At 38.9% G+C, this 15,921-nt stretch overlaps 1 protein-coding gene across 3 annotated transcripts in view; it reads right to left on the bottom strand.

The window, feature by feature from the left end:
- LOC132554504 (SCO-spondin-like) overlaps positions 1–15,921 on the bottom strand; it is a 37,283-nt gene that overhangs the window by 4,908 nt on the left and 16,454 nt on the right. The window contains exons 1-10 of one of the 3 annotated variants that reach the window (XM_060218815.1): positions 13,039–13,125; positions 12,848–12,954; positions 9,467–9,526; positions 8,101–8,145; positions 5,046–5,177; positions 4,553–4,639; positions 3,996–4,027; positions 2,913–3,048; positions 2,190–2,429; positions 1,652–1,822 (exon numbers count right to left, since the gene is read on the bottom strand). In XM_060218815.1, coding sequence (XP_060074798.1) covers positions 1,652–1,822; positions 2,190–2,429; positions 2,913–3,048; positions 3,996–4,027; positions 4,553–4,639; positions 5,046–5,177; positions 8,101–8,145; positions 9,467–9,526; positions 12,848–12,929 — 985 coding nt within the window. In that variant the 5' untranslated portion in view covers positions 12,930–12,954; positions 13,039–13,125. Of the gene's footprint in view, positions 1–1,651; positions 1,823–2,189; positions 2,430–2,912; positions 3,049–3,995; positions 4,028–4,552; positions 4,640–5,045; positions 5,178–8,100; positions 8,146–9,466; positions 9,527–12,847; positions 13,126–15,921 lie in introns of those variants that run through there. The other 2 variants (XM_060218814.1, XM_060218813.1) reach the window with 2 other exon arrangements.

The following is a 15,921-nucleotide window of genomic DNA, read 5'->3' as shown; positions in this document are numbered from 1 at the left end:
ACATAGATACAGAACCCTGTAATATACATTCCCCTGTGACATAGATACAGAAACCTGTAATATACAGTCCTGTGTGACATAGATACAGAACCCTGTAATATACAGTCCTGTGTGACATAGATACAGAACCCTGTAATATACAGTCCCCTGTGACATAGATACAGAACCCTGTAATATACAGTCCTGTGTGACATAGATACAGAACCCTGTAATATACAGTCCTGTGTGACATAGAGACAGAACCCTGTAATATACAGTCCTGTGTGACATAAAGACAAAACCCTGTAATATACAGTCCTGTGTGACATAGATACAGAACCCTGTAATATACAGTCCTGTGTGACATAGATACAGAACCCTGTAATATACAGTCCCCTGTGTGTGACATAGATACAGAACCCTGTAATATACAGTCCTGTGTGACATAGATACAGAACCCTGTAATATACAGTCCCCTGTGACATAGATACAGAACCCTGTAATATACAGTCCTGTGTGACATAGATACAGAACCCTGTGACATAGATACAGAACCCTGTAATATACAGTCCCCTGTGACATAGATACAGAACCCTGTAATATACAGTCCTGTGTGACATAGATACAGAACCCTGTAATATACAGTCCTGTGTGACATAGATACAGAACCCTGTAATATACAGTCCTGTGTGACATAGAGACAGAACCCTGTAATATACAGTCCCCTGTGACATAGATACAGAACCCTGTAATATACAGTCCTGTGTGACATAGATACAGAACCCTGTAATATACAGTCCCCTGTGACATAGATACAGAACCCTGTAATATACAGTCCTGTGTGACATAGATACAGAACCCTGTAATATACAGTCCTGTGTGACATAGATACAGAACCCTGTAATATACAGTCCTGTGTGACATAGAGACAGAACCCTGTAATATACAGTCCTGTGTGACATAGAGACAGAACCCTGTAATATACAGTCCCCTGTGACATAGATACAGAACCCTGTAATATACAGTCCTGTGTGACATAGATACAGAACCCTGTAATATACAGTCCCCTGTGACATAGATACAGAACCCTGTAATATACAGTCCTGTGTGACATAGATACAGAACCCTGTAATATACAGTCCCCTGTGACATAGATACAGAACCCTGTAATATACAGTCCTGTGTGACATAGAGACAGAACCCTGTAATAAACAGTCCCCCGTGATGTAGACACAGTCCCCCGTGATGTAGACACAGTCCCCTGTGATGTAGACACAGTCCCCCGTGATGTAGACACAGTCCCCCGTGATGTAGACACAGTCCCGTGTGATGTAGACACAGTCCCCTGTGATGTAGACACAGTGATGTAGACACAGTCCCCTGTGGTATAGATACAGTCCCCGTGATGTAAACACAGTCCCGTGTGATGTAGACACAGTCCCCTGTGATGTAGATACAGTCCCCTGTGATGTAGACACAGTCCCATGTGATATAGACACAGTCCCTCGTGATATTGACACAGTCCCCTGTGGTATAGACACAGTCCCCCTGTGATATAGACACAGTCCCTCGTAATATAGATACAGCCCCCTATGCTATGTCAGAACGTCCGTATATAGTATTATATGGACATCTGTATGTTCGTCCGCACGAATGTCCGATCCGTTATTACCTTGATGATCCTGGGAACACGCCTCTTTCTGATTGTCCGGTCCTTCACATGGCTTTCCGTCATATTTTGGAGAAGGATTACTGCAAAATCTATACCGAGTTCTTTCGCCCGTTCTTCCACGGGTAGTTGAGCATGCTGACCACGGTGTCCACGGGGTCCAGTGCCCGTGCTCTGAGAAAAGCAACAGTTTAACTCCTTTTTGATTACCTCACATGCAAGCATTATGCAAATTTGCACTTATACAATCATAGATTTATACATATATAGTATTCAGTAAAGTACAGAGAAGTGACCGAGAATTCGAAATATTTACATGCATACTTAAATAGCATCGATATGTCATTTTAGTAAGCGTTTTAATGTGATTAAGCATAATGAAGCCAATTGAGATTACAAATACAGGAAAAAAAAGTTTTATTGATGTAAACAGAGATTTAAGTGGAATTTTAGATCTTGTTATCTCACAATTTATCTGTATGTTAGACAAATTTACCTTTGTAGTGACACTACATATATGTATTATTTGGAGAAGTTTTACCTGTACAATTTGTCACCTCTATTCCAAATCCTGTACAACTTCCGTCCTCACACTCCCCTTTCCTACACTTACATGGCCCCTTTGACTGAGCATTATCAGGCATCTGACAGACTGACCATGGCGACCAGTTTGACCAAAACGAATCTTGATCGGGTATTTCCGTAACGGAGTTAACTTCGTTATTTTCCGTAAGCACTCCTCTATCATATATCATGGAACATGCAGCCAGGTTGCTCACATCTATAAAGGTATTTGTCAGGTATTGATAAGGATTTAATGACAGCAATTGAAAATTTATTTATTCTTGAAATAGATCAAATATATGATATATATATATATGTATACCTAACTACTGTGTGTGTGTGTGTGTTGGTTTTTTTAATTCTTTAATTGCAGTAGCGGGTTTATTTCTTACAGAATAATGTATGAGAGACCCGCCGCATGTCACCAAGGCAGTTAGAAGCACAATATCGCGGACTGATTTCTCAGCTTCCTGTAAAACACAAACTGCAACGCACAGGGAGCGGCAGATCACGCACATTGACCAACACACTAATTTACTGAACATTGTGTACAGAATTGTCGAGATTTTCATATTCACAAGAATATATTTATATTGCATTCTTAATATTAACTGTATGAAAAATCGTAGGACAGCAGAGTAGAAGCTTCAATTTACATTATGTGTGTTCGACGATACTGAAAATAAATTCGGAACCTTACCCGATTCTGAGACCGGTAATCCACATTGTAACTGGTTCTGGTTGACAGTATACAGACACATGGTCTTTGATTCCCCGCTGCTTTCACAGCTCTGCAAGCCGGGTGTCGATACATTTGGCGAACACTCTCTTGTCACCTGTGAAAAATTGATGACGAATATAACCAAAAGGAATAAATACTGGTTTAAAAGTTTTTACAGAAATTATAGCATGCCCCCAACAAATCAAATTTGCGAATGGTGATCTTCTGAATCTGCTCTAAGAACGGAATAAAAAAAGTTTAGAGAAATAATAGAACAATAGAGATGAGTGTGTTTGATTGCTTGGTTTTAGATTTGATTTTATAGTAGCCGGTGGATACCTCAAAGAAGAGGTTCAATAGGTCTGAATCACTCTGTTCTGTAGCTTAGCAAGACTTCGTCAGGTTAGTCAATTCTGTAAATTAAAACTGCAACTCTCAATTATACTACTATACAGTTACCAAGACCCAGAGTATACTGGTAATTAAAAAGAAGTTTCAAGTTCTTAACACAATGAAACTGGATCAAGGTCACTCACTAACTGAGAAGTTAAAAACACAAGTTGGAGACATTTGACCCCAGCTTCTTTAAAGTGTGTCAAGGTAATTAATTCTAATAAATTTGGTAGTTCTTCATCCCAGCATGCTACTAGCCAAATATCACGATTCTGTGTCCCGTGGTCATTGGACAAAATCTATTTTTAAGATTTCAACATACTTAGCCTCTGACCATGCAATTAGGTATAACCCTCGCACCACCATTCTATATGTCTATATTTAGCACGCTTGTCTTTTTGATTATTGAGTAGTTGTTTCAAGCGAAAGGTTAATGCCAGAGGACGGACGCCTTCAGATGTTCTTCAGAAAGGCGGTTTCGGGGATGGTATTTACTTCAGGGCGATTTTAGATATTTGTTTATGATTTTAAATATTTCTAGAATCCATACTGATTTTATTGATATGATTACAAAGTCTTGACGAAACATTCATGAAATTCATTTTACTTAGTAAAATACAGGTTATTTCATTTGAAATGCAACATTGAAGGGCAAGATTAAACACTTACTTTAACATACTGACACCGATCACCATGGAAAGCTGAAAACAAAGAATTAATTGATGAGAATTATAATCTTGTACAAATGTCCTTTGAAACAATCGATTATCTCAAATCTATATATAAGTACCTGGTATCTTTGATTTCTTTTTAAATTAGAAAATATTAGGACAATTTAGAAAATAAAATGTCGGTCTTATTATGTTCTTAGGTGGTTAAGATACAATGATAAAAAAGTTTTCATGTATATCAACAAGTTTCAGTATACGTAAATACCAGTTCCGACACAAAGTCTATAACAAATAGATATATATCATAACCAGGTGTTCGAGAGCAAACAATGTCTTATAATTTTAAGTCATATTGGAACAGTTGGAATTAATCCTAGAATGACAAAACAGCATTTTACCTCATTAACTGGCTCTGTTGTCTCTAGCTCTAAATGTGTAATAAAATAGGGTTATTCACTCGTGCGTCTTTTGTACAATCTTATATAGCTATCTAAACAAACAAAAAATGAAATCGAAATGAAAACAACAATATCTAAAGGTTTATCAAACACTCACGGTAGGCACAACTACATTGGTGGATCAGGTTGTGAATGCATGTTAGCTTTCCGCCATTACGACAATGCCAGATTTTGGTCTTACAGCCTGCAAAATGTATACAAAAAAATATTGAGTAAAGATAATTTTGTCGCAATACTTCTCAAGAAATAGTGAAAACAAAACGTATCTGATAATAATGCATTAGGTCAAACTCTGATCTTCTAAATTGTCGGCCATTTGGGCAATACGAAAATCCCATATACAATCTACATCTGGAATTTCACAAACCGTCCAGCTGCTTTTAAACAATTGCGATAACAATTATCAGTCTTGTCAAAGTCAAGGATGTCGTCTTCCAACCAACACAGCAATGGCGAATAATTGTTTAAGAGTGAACGGCAGAAGGGAGACGGAGGCCACGATTCCCCTCCCCCCTCCCCCCCCCCCCCCCCCCGAAAAAAAATGGTCGACTAAAATTGTTTATTTCGTTTATTTGCAACAATGTACTCACAGATACTGCTATCACAGTCAAGATGGCTGACTTTTCGTATCGTTTCCCATTTCCCACCACACAAGCAGTCGTGCCGTACCGCATGCCTTGTGGAGCCGTTGGGGCCTGGTGCAGTCACACAGAAAGACGTATCTAGTGAAATGATAAAGCATTCGTATAGAAATAAAACACGTGATACAGTTATTATAAAAAATAATTTGAAATACAAGTTTAAAGTTAAGTGTATAACGGGCTATTTACATTTAACTGTAAATATAAGTTCTCGCATGTGTATCTGAAGCAACGACACTATGGGTAAAATACACAAGAAATTTAATGCCACGCCTATAAGTTGAAGAAGAAAGTAACCCAATACTATAAACAAGTGGATGAACTAAGGCGAGGGGTTCAAAGAAATCATGCAACATATACACAATGAATAGAGCTGACGGAAAAATACAACATATCGGTTCAATCAAATAAAAAAAACTGCAAAAGTAACTGGCGGAGAATTAACGTTTGTAAACGTTTATGTGAAAGACAAGAAAGGATATTGGGGATGGTGTGTGGGGGGAAAAACGCTGAAGGTGGTGGTGGGTGGGAAACAAACGCTGAAGGTGATGGTGGGTGGGAAACAAACGCTGAAGGTGATGGTGGGTGGGAAACAAACGCTGAAGGTGGTGGTGGGTGGGAAACAAACGCTGAAGGTGATGGTGGGTGGGAAACAAACGCTGAAGGCTGAAGGGGATGGTGGGTGGGAAACAAACGCTGAAGGTGATGGTGGGTGGGAAACAAACGCTGAAGGTGATGGTGTGTGTGAAACAAACAATGAAGGTGATGGTGGGTGGGAAACAAACGCTGAAGGTGATGGTGGGTGTGAAACAAACGCTGAAGGTGGTGGTGGGTGGGAAACAAACGCTGAAGGTGATGGTGGGTGGGAAACAAACGCTGAAGGTGGTGGTGGGTGGGAAACAAACGCTGAAGGTGATGGTGTGTGGGAAACAAACAATGAAGGTGATGGTGGGTGGGAAACAAACGCTGAAGGTGATGGTGGGTGGGAAACAAACGCTGAAGGTGATGGTGGGTGTGAAACAAACGCTGAAGGTGATGGTGTGTGTGAAACAAACGCTGAAGGTGATGGTGTGTGTGAAACAAACGCTGAAGGTGATGGTGTGTGTGAAACAAACGCTGAAGGTGATGGTGGGTGGGAAACAAACGCTGAAGGTGGTGGTGGGTGGGAAACAAACGCTGAAGGTGATGGTGGGTGGGAAACAAACAATGAAGGTGATGGTGGGTGTGAAGCAAACGCTGAAGGTGATGGTGGGTGGGAAACAAACGCTGAAGGTGATGGTGGGTGGGAAACAAACGCTGAAGGTGATGGTGGGTGGGAAACAAACGCTGAAGGTGATGGTGTGTGGGAAACAAACGCTGAAGGTGATGGTGGGTGGGAAACAAACGCTGAAGGTGATGGTGTGTGTGAAACAAACGCTGAAGGTGATGGTGTGTGTGAAACAAACGCTGAAGGTGATGGTGGGTGGGAAACAAACGCTGAAGGTGGTGGTGGGTGGGAAACAAACGCTGAAGGTGATGGTGGGTGGGAAACAAACAATGAAGGTGATGGTGGGTGTGAAGCAAACGCTGAAGGTGATGGTGGGTGGGAAACAAACGCTGAAGGTGATGGTGGGTGGGAAACAAACGCTGAAGGTGATGGTGGGTGGGAAACAAACGCTGAAGGTGATGGTGTGTGGGAAACAAACGCTGAAGGTGATGGTGGGTGGGAAACAAACGCTGAAGGTGATGGTGGGTGGGAAACAAACGCTGAAGGTGATGGTGTGTGGGAAACAAACGCTGAAGGTGATGGTGGGTGGGAAACAAACGCTGAAGGGGATGGTGGGTGGGAAACAAACAATGAAGGTGATGGTGGGTGTGAAACAAACGCTGAAGGTGATGGTGGGTGGGAAACAAACGCTGAAGGTGATGGTGTGTGGGAAACAAACGCTGAAGGTGATGGTGGGTGTGAAACAAACGCTGAAGGTGATGGTGGGTGGGAAACAAACGCTGAAGGTGATGGTGGGTGGGAAACAAATGCTGAAGGTGATGGTGTGTGGGAAACAAACGCTGAAGGTGATGGTGGGTGGGAAACAAACGCTGAAGGTGATGGTGGGTGGGAAACAAACGCTGAAGGGGATGGTTGGTGGAAAACAAACGGTGAAGGTGATGGTTGGTGGGAAACAAACGCTGAAGGTGATGGTGGGTGGGAAACAAACGCTGAAGGTGGTGGTGGGTGGGAAACAAACGCTGAAGGTGATGGTGGGTGGGAAACAAACGCTGAAGGGGATGGTGGGTGGGAAACAAACGCTGAAGGTGATGGTGGGTGGGAAACAAACGCTGAAGGTGATGTTGGGTGTGAAACAAACAATGAAGGTGATGGTGGGTGGGAAACAAACAATGAAGGTGATGGTGGGTGTGAAACAAACAATGAAGGTGATGGTGGGTGGGAAACAAACGCTGAAGGTGATGGTGGGTGTGAAACAAACAATGAAGGTGATGGTGGGTGGGAAACAAACAATGAAGGTGGTGGTGGGTGTGAAACAAACGCTGAAGGTGATGGTGGGTGGGAAACAAACGCTGAAGGGGATGGTTGGTGGAAAACAAACGCTGAAGGGGATGGTTGGTGGAAAACAAACGGTGAAGGTGATGGTGGGTGGGAAACAAACGCTGAAGGTGATGGTGTATGATGCAGTATCACTGACGAGTCCTAGAAGGACGAAACAGCTGTATGATGCAGCATCACTGACGAGTCCTAGAAGGACGAAACAGCTGAATGGTGCAGTTTAATTGATTACTTAGCTCTGCTGTATACAACTCTGATTCTATATTAAAGGGTTCCATTCACTTGTGTGTCTTTGTACAATCGTTGACTAACATATGGATGTTGGCATATAGACTGATGTTGATAAATTGATAAATGCATTAATGTCGAAAAAATGTTAATGTTTACAATTACACTCTGATGTTGACAAATGATTAAGATCACAAATACACTTATTGATTACAGTAAATTTCATACACTTACTACTCATATCGCCATCTTCCACCACACAGTCTTTTAAAGTCATACCTACAGATTGAGAAAAGCAATAAAATTACTTAAAATTCAAAACAGAGATGGAAAGTATTATAGTGATATATTACATCTAAATACACATTAAAGAAAATGAGGTTTTTTATAGTGAAAAGTTAAGTGTGTTTATTTATCAATAACCCTGACATACTTCAGATAATTGCCAGTAACTTTAAATAAACCGTGACAACTTCGTGCAGTGTCATGACTCTATATCAGGATTTAGTTAACTTGGAAACAAACACACACGCACGAACGTGATTCGACCTCGATCACCTGTAGTTTATGTCTGTCTTTGGTCACGACCTTCCTTGATAAAAGAAAATAAACAAAATATTGCTTACAATTTACACACAATCTCCTCTTTAATTTACTCTTTAAAACTTGCAGCATCATTTGTCATATCACTAAGTTTGTAAACTTTTATTGGGCGAAACGACAGACTTCACAATATCTCAAGTTAGAACAAAATAATTTTGAAATTCCCAGACTCCCATTTCCCTAATATGATAATTTGTCGTCGAAATTAAGTATCATTGTTTGCAGCTGTAACTGAGCCTCGTCGTTTTTCATCGTAAGTAAGTATCCTCGCTTTGTCATCGTTCTCAACTACACTGTGTCATCGATTTTTAAGCGTCGTCATCTCTCGGTCATTGTTATGAAACATCATAATTCTATTAACGTAATTATCTTTTATTTCATCGGAAATTTACAATATCATCTAAAATGTTGTGAATTTCTTATCGTAAATAACATCATTCTGTCGTTACATTTAGCATTTCTAAGTCATCGTACATTAAATATCGTCTTAGGTAATAAGTCTTTCACCATTTTATCATCGTATTCATGACATAGAATATCGTCATCTAAATGAAAGCATGTACCGTAAACTCACTATTGTAGTTATCTTCAATCTGACGACATATATGATATCATCGTCAACATCATCGTTTTTGCCGTTGGTAATAATACCTTCATTCTGTCATCGCAATTGTAAATGATAATCACTTAAAGCAAGTAAAATTTTGAACGTTGTCAGTTAACTTTATGCATTTCACCGGTCTCCTGTGGAACATACCTCTCTGCTGTCACGTGGCATTCATATACCTGATAGCATAAGTAATTAAAAACAAACAAACAAACAAACAAAACAAAAATAAACATGGATTGGACTTATCTTTTTCACACTGATAAACAAGCTTTTACTGCAAACTTGATAAAGTATCATGGTTATGAATCGTCTCATTCATACTATAGAAGTACACAAGCCAAGTTTATTGATTAATTAATTTATTTATTTGTTTAATCGATTACCTACCTTGTAGTTCATTTTCGGCTGTGCTATTTACAGTTTTGTGAAAGAAACATGGCTGAGGCACTGAAATGACAAAAATACGTGTTATTGTTTATATCTGTTTTCCATGGATATGACGTCAACAAGGTTTACATTACTCAGCAAGTTCGGTTAAGACTACAATATTTAAAGTTCCGATTGTCTGTCTATTCCATTGACGTCAACGTTTGAAAGGTAGGGACATGTTGTATCGGACTCTAAATTGTTTATACTCTGACGTTGTTTCAGCGTTGGACACGTTTTTTTTAACTTATGTAATTGTTATTACACAAAAACGGGGGATTCTCTCACGAAATCGCGAATGCAAAGAATATTCTTTTTTTGTTTGTTTTGTTTTGTTTTTATGGATCAATTATATGAAAAAAAAATTATTATGATTGCAATATCGTTTCCCTTTAATATTTTCTCACGGCACCGCATTGGCCAATCAAAAATGACATTACAATAAGATGTTTTGGTGAGACGACATAAAATGGCCAATGAAAATGCTTGTTCCAAAGTGAATTGGTCGAAAAACTCGAGCGTAACCTACTTTCGTCCTTTCGTTGTAGACAGAGGATGATGTACTTTATTTCTAGAATATATCTAATGTTGTATACAAATTCCCTCTCACGTGAGATGTCTCTAAGAACCTTTTTTCTTGGCATAAGTGAGTATCTAGCGAGCAAAAATGAAAACTTTGGGACGAGACATGCATTCTCATATGAAGTGGAACTGATTTGATAATCCTTTCATTAAGTGAACGATTACTTTTACAAAAAATGCAAAACACGAGGTTTTCCGTGTAAATGTTTGACGTCATCTTGGCTCGCAATGTATGTATAGTGGCAAGTTGTTGACGTCAATTTATCGACGCTCTGACGTAGTAGTATGTCACTCAAGGACACTAGATAACACAGGTGTTATTTAAATATGTGTATAAAATGAGTTTCAAACGTTAAGTCATCTTTCGAGTCAAACATAAGCCCTTTTTTTCAACCGTCATGTGTGTTGAGAAATATAGTAAGAAATGTAGAGATATATATCTCGTGAAGTAATGTACAGCAATATTTAAATGATAGATCACATGTGCCAAGCCAGAGATCATTTGTTATTCAATACAGTTTGTATAAATTGCGGTGGAGTAGAAAAAGGTCATTGTTATTGCTTTCAAAGTTTTCCGGATTATTTTGGAGTGAAAATGTGGATTTTAAATAACAGATAATAAATTCTAATCGATAACAAATAAAACTCAGGAAGTAAGATTTTTAATTAATTACTCTAATTTCATGACATGCACGGACCGCCATTGTTGTCGAACGCAGTGGGAAACTATAGAGATATACTGTTTACTTTTTATTAGTAAAGGCATTCCTCTATCATTAAGGCTGGTGATATTTAATTGAGGACAGAGGCAAGTGTAAAATGACTTAATTTCATTTGTTTGTACAATTTACACTCTGTAGTGTTTATATCCTCTTAAAAAATAGATGCACGTGCCTTTGATTTACAATTTTAAACATATTATATTTTCTGGCATTTTTTTTTAAAGAATATAAGTCAGTGATTTAATTAACGATATATGCTTTCATGGTTTGAAATATTTGGAATAGGTTTCATAGGTTCAGTGGTTATAAAACAAGATGCTTAACAGCCTTGACGTTCACCTGGGATAAGCAATATTGAATATAAATGTTAAAGGGTATTTATCAAGTGTCACGAGGCAGAAATTGTGACACTGAATACAATAAGCCAGCGTGAAAACATGCATAACAACAAAACTATCATCCTATATTGATAATTCTTATAAAGTTATTTCCAGTGTGAAATAACCAACGTTATACTAAAATGCCATTTTTCTATGAAAATTACAGCGAAGTTAAAAAAAAGCTTTCTCCCGTGGTAGAAATGTGAGACTCATTTTGGTAATTAAAGTTCCTGAAGATGCCTCAATTCATACAGAGCATTTGATTCTACCATACCTGGGTGTTGAGAAGATTTCTGAAATTTAAGTCCATTTGACCCCTACTGGCGCCGCCCATCAGCCCCTTTGAGGTCAGTAAGGATCAACATGGGCATACCATCAAGTCATCATCCTTCATTCCTAATTCTAACCAAGTGAAATATTTCCAATGGAAATTAAACAAATTATGTTGAAAAATAGTTTTCCTATATAAACTATGATAAACTTTACCCCCTCCCAAAGGGGAACTGTGAGACCCTGGGGCCATAAAATTCACAACTTTGGTAAAGCACCTGAAGATTCTATCATATCTGATCCTAAAGAAGAAAATTTTTGAAATCCAGATCAATTTCACCCCTTTTGGCCCCATCCCTCAGGCCCCTGTGGGGTGAGGACTGTATAATTCACCATTGCTGTTCATCTTAGGCCAGGGAAGGCGTTTTCAAAATGTTAAATTGTTAACGGACGCGTGACGCCGGATGAAAGTGATCGCAATAGGTCACCGTGAGATTTTGTCTCGGGTGACCTAAAATGAGAGTGAAATAAGAGGTTAAACGACGGATCCCTTATTTACATGTTCTATGAGCTCCCTATTGTACAGATCAGACTAAATTTACACATCTTTCGCTCCCTGTGAATGCGAAACAATACATGCGGATTCCCCCGCCACACAGCTCAAATAAGGCAGGTATATATTGATTGGTATCCAATGAAATCGCCGTTGGCACGTGTTTAATTTGCCCTCATGTGACATCTTTCAGATACATATATACGTATGCTAACTCGAAATCGTAAGTCAAGTATCCACTTTAAAAAAACAATTTTAGCCGCTGTGTTGGTATTGCCAAAATAGGAACGGGTCAATTTCACTTTTCAAAAGAGATATTTGATTGTTCATTAAATAAAACCAATCGACCGTCGGTCTTGTGTTGTGTTGAGTTTAGCCTGGTTTTCAGACATGCTTTCCTGGTGGGTAAACTATATGTGATCATTACCTAATTAAATATTGAACTGTTTTTGGCCAAGCACAGGTGACTTTGGTATTTCCCCAATCCCTATAAATAGTTATAGTATACATACAAGCTATTTTTACCGATTGCATGAAACATTTATACAGGCCCCGGATGTTGTGATCCCGAGCTTTGGAGTTAATACACTGTATTATCACGACAAGCAAATTTGCGCACTGCTTGCGGCACAAAGTGATTCAAATCTCCCATTGTGGCCCCTCCCACATAGGGACGCAGTCATGTATATCATTTTCATACACTCACGTCCCTGGTCCTCCATACTACCTACAAAATTTACTCCACGCATGCTCGAGTCTAACAACTCTTTGACTGGGAGTGACCAAGACAAATAAACAATATTTTGCACGTAAAATGAGATAAGTGCGTCATTACCTGCATATTCCTGTGCGATACACAGACGCGGCCCCAGCAGAGCTACGATCACCAGAGCTAAATGCCCCACAGTGTTATCCATGGCTCGTCATATCAGTGGTTTGGCCCTGAAACAGTGAAGTTCGAATACAACCTTCCGCGGGTAGGTGTATATCATCGGATCGAGCAGTCGATTATTGTAAAAACCTTACGGAATTTCTAAACTGGTTTCTTTCGTTTATAAATGCGTATGTATGTGTAGTTTGGCAGCGTACATCATTTGCGTAGCAAGACAGAATGAAAAAAAAAATCTGCTTTCGTTTCCGGTGAGCCGATGCTAGTACAATGGCAAAAGGTCAGACGTCGTGTGCACAACAGAAACACATCATAACCCGAGACAACATTCCTCTACACAAATATTTTATGACGGAGCATTATAAACCTACACATATAAACAACACTACACGGGACCTTATAAACCTACACATATAAACAACACTACACAGGGGTCTTATAAACATACACATATAAACAACACTACATAGGGGCCTTATAAACATACACATATAAACAACACTACAGGGGGCCTTATAAACATACACATATAAACAACACTACACGGGACTTTAAAAACGTATACATATAAACAACACTACACGGGACCTTATAAACCTACACATATAAACAACACTACAAGGGACTTTAAAAATGTACACATATAAACAACACTACACAGGGGCCTTATAAACCTACACATAAAAACAACACAAAACGGGGCCTTATAAACCTACACATATAAACAACACAGCACGGGGCCTTATAAACATACACATATAAACAACACTACACGGGGCCTTATAAACCTACACATATAAACAACACAACACGGGGCCTTATAAACATACACATATAAACAACACTACACAGGGGCCTTATAAACATACACATATAAACAACACTACACGGGGCCTTATAAACATACACATATAAACAACACTACACGGGGCCTTATAAACGTACACATATAAACAACACTACACAGGACCTTATAAACATACACATATAAACAACACTACACGGGACTTTATAAAAACGTACACATATAAACAACACTACACAGGGGCCTTATAAAACTACACATATAAAAAACACTACAGGGGGCCTTATAAACATACACAGATAAACAACACTACACAGGGGCCTTATAAACCTACACATATAAACAACACTACAGGGGGCCTTATAAACCTACACATATAAACAACACTACACGGGGCCTTATAAACATACACATATAAACAACACTACACGGGGCCTTATAAACATACACATATAAACAACACAACACGGGGCCTTATAAACATACACATATAAACAACACTACACGGGACCTTATAAACCTACACATATAAACAACACTACACAGGGGCCTTATAAACATACACGTATAAACAACACTACACGGGGCCTTAAACAACACAACAACACAACACGGGGCCTTATAAACGTACACATATAAACAACACTACACAGGACCTTATAAACATACACGTATAAACAACACTACACGGGGCCTTATAAACGTACACATATAAACAACACTACACAGGGGCCTTATAAAACTACACATATAAAAAACACTACAGGGGGCCTTATAAACATACACAGATAAACAACACTACACAGGGGCCTTATAAACCTACACATATAAACAACACTACAGGGGGCCTTATAAACCTACACATATAAACAACACTACACGGGGCCTTATAAACATACACATATAAACAACACTAAACGGGGCCTTATAAACATACACATATAAACAACACTACACGGGGCCTTATAAACCTACACATATAAACAACACAACACGGGGCCTTATAAACATACACATATAAACAACACTACACGAGGCCTTATAAACCTACACATATAAACAACACAACACGGGGCCTTATAAACATACACATATAAACAACACAACACGGGGCCTTATAAACATACACATATAAACAACACAACACGGGGCCTTATAAACATACACATATAAACAACACAACACGGGGCCTTATAAACATACACATATAAACAACACAACACGGGGCCTTATAAACATACACATATAAACAACACTACACAGGGGCCTTATAAACATACACATGTAAACAACATTACACAGGCTATAATCAAACTTTAAATATAAGCAACATCTGCTTATTGTCGGCTCACAAAGATTTCTTTGACACGGACAGATCAATCACAAAATAATTTGTTTATTCATGTCACTGTAGATATTACACGCATTTGTCACGCGATCGTCTTTTTTATATTACTTCATATCTGGTTTATACTGGTTTTATAGTAAGGAACAAAATAACGATTTGAAAGATAATGTTTAGTCCACACAACAAATCCCCTGTAACGTCCGTTCTGAGATCGGGATTGCCATGGCATCAACATTAACCTAAGAGATAAATTCTAGTTTCATGACTGCAACAAGCCTTTGTTTTCTGCACACACATGCACAATACTACACGTCATCCTAAAACACACATACTTAACACGTGACACAAGACATATTAAAAGTATATTCAATTCATTATAATTAAAGGCAACGTCAATTAAACAATATTCCATGACAGTTTAACGCAAAGCTATGTCACAGTAGCGAATAGACTTTTAGTGTAATAGAAGGTCATGTCAGTGAAACACAAGCTCATCTCAGTGTAACACAAGGCTTTCTCAGTGTAACACAAGGCCATGTCAGTGTAACACAAGGCCATGTCAGTGAAACACAAGGCTATGTCAGTGTAACACAAGCTCATCTCAGTGTAACACAAGGCCATGTCAGTGTAACACAAGGCCATGTCAGTGTAACACAAGGCCATCTCAGTGTAACACAAGGCCATGTCAGTGTAACACAAGGCTTTGTCAGTGTAACACAAGGCCATGTCAGTGTAACACAAGGCCATGTCAGTGTAACACAAGGCCATGTCAGTGTAACACAAGGCCATGTCAGTGTAACACAAGGCCATGTCAGTGTAACACAAGGCCATCTCAGTGTAACACAAGGCAATATCAGTGTAATAGAA

This window comes from Ylistrum balloti, unplaced genomic scaffold, assembly GCF_031769215.1.
Source record: "Ylistrum balloti isolate Yb309-2 unplaced genomic scaffold, AGI_CSIRO_Ybal_v1 Utg370416, whole genome shotgun sequence".
Classification (NCBI taxonomy): Eukaryota; Metazoa; Mollusca; class Bivalvia; order Pectinida; family Pectinidae; genus Ylistrum; species Ylistrum balloti.
The sequence above is the reverse complement of the archived record's forward strand: the minus strand, read 5'-3'. Positions and strand labels throughout refer to the sequence as shown.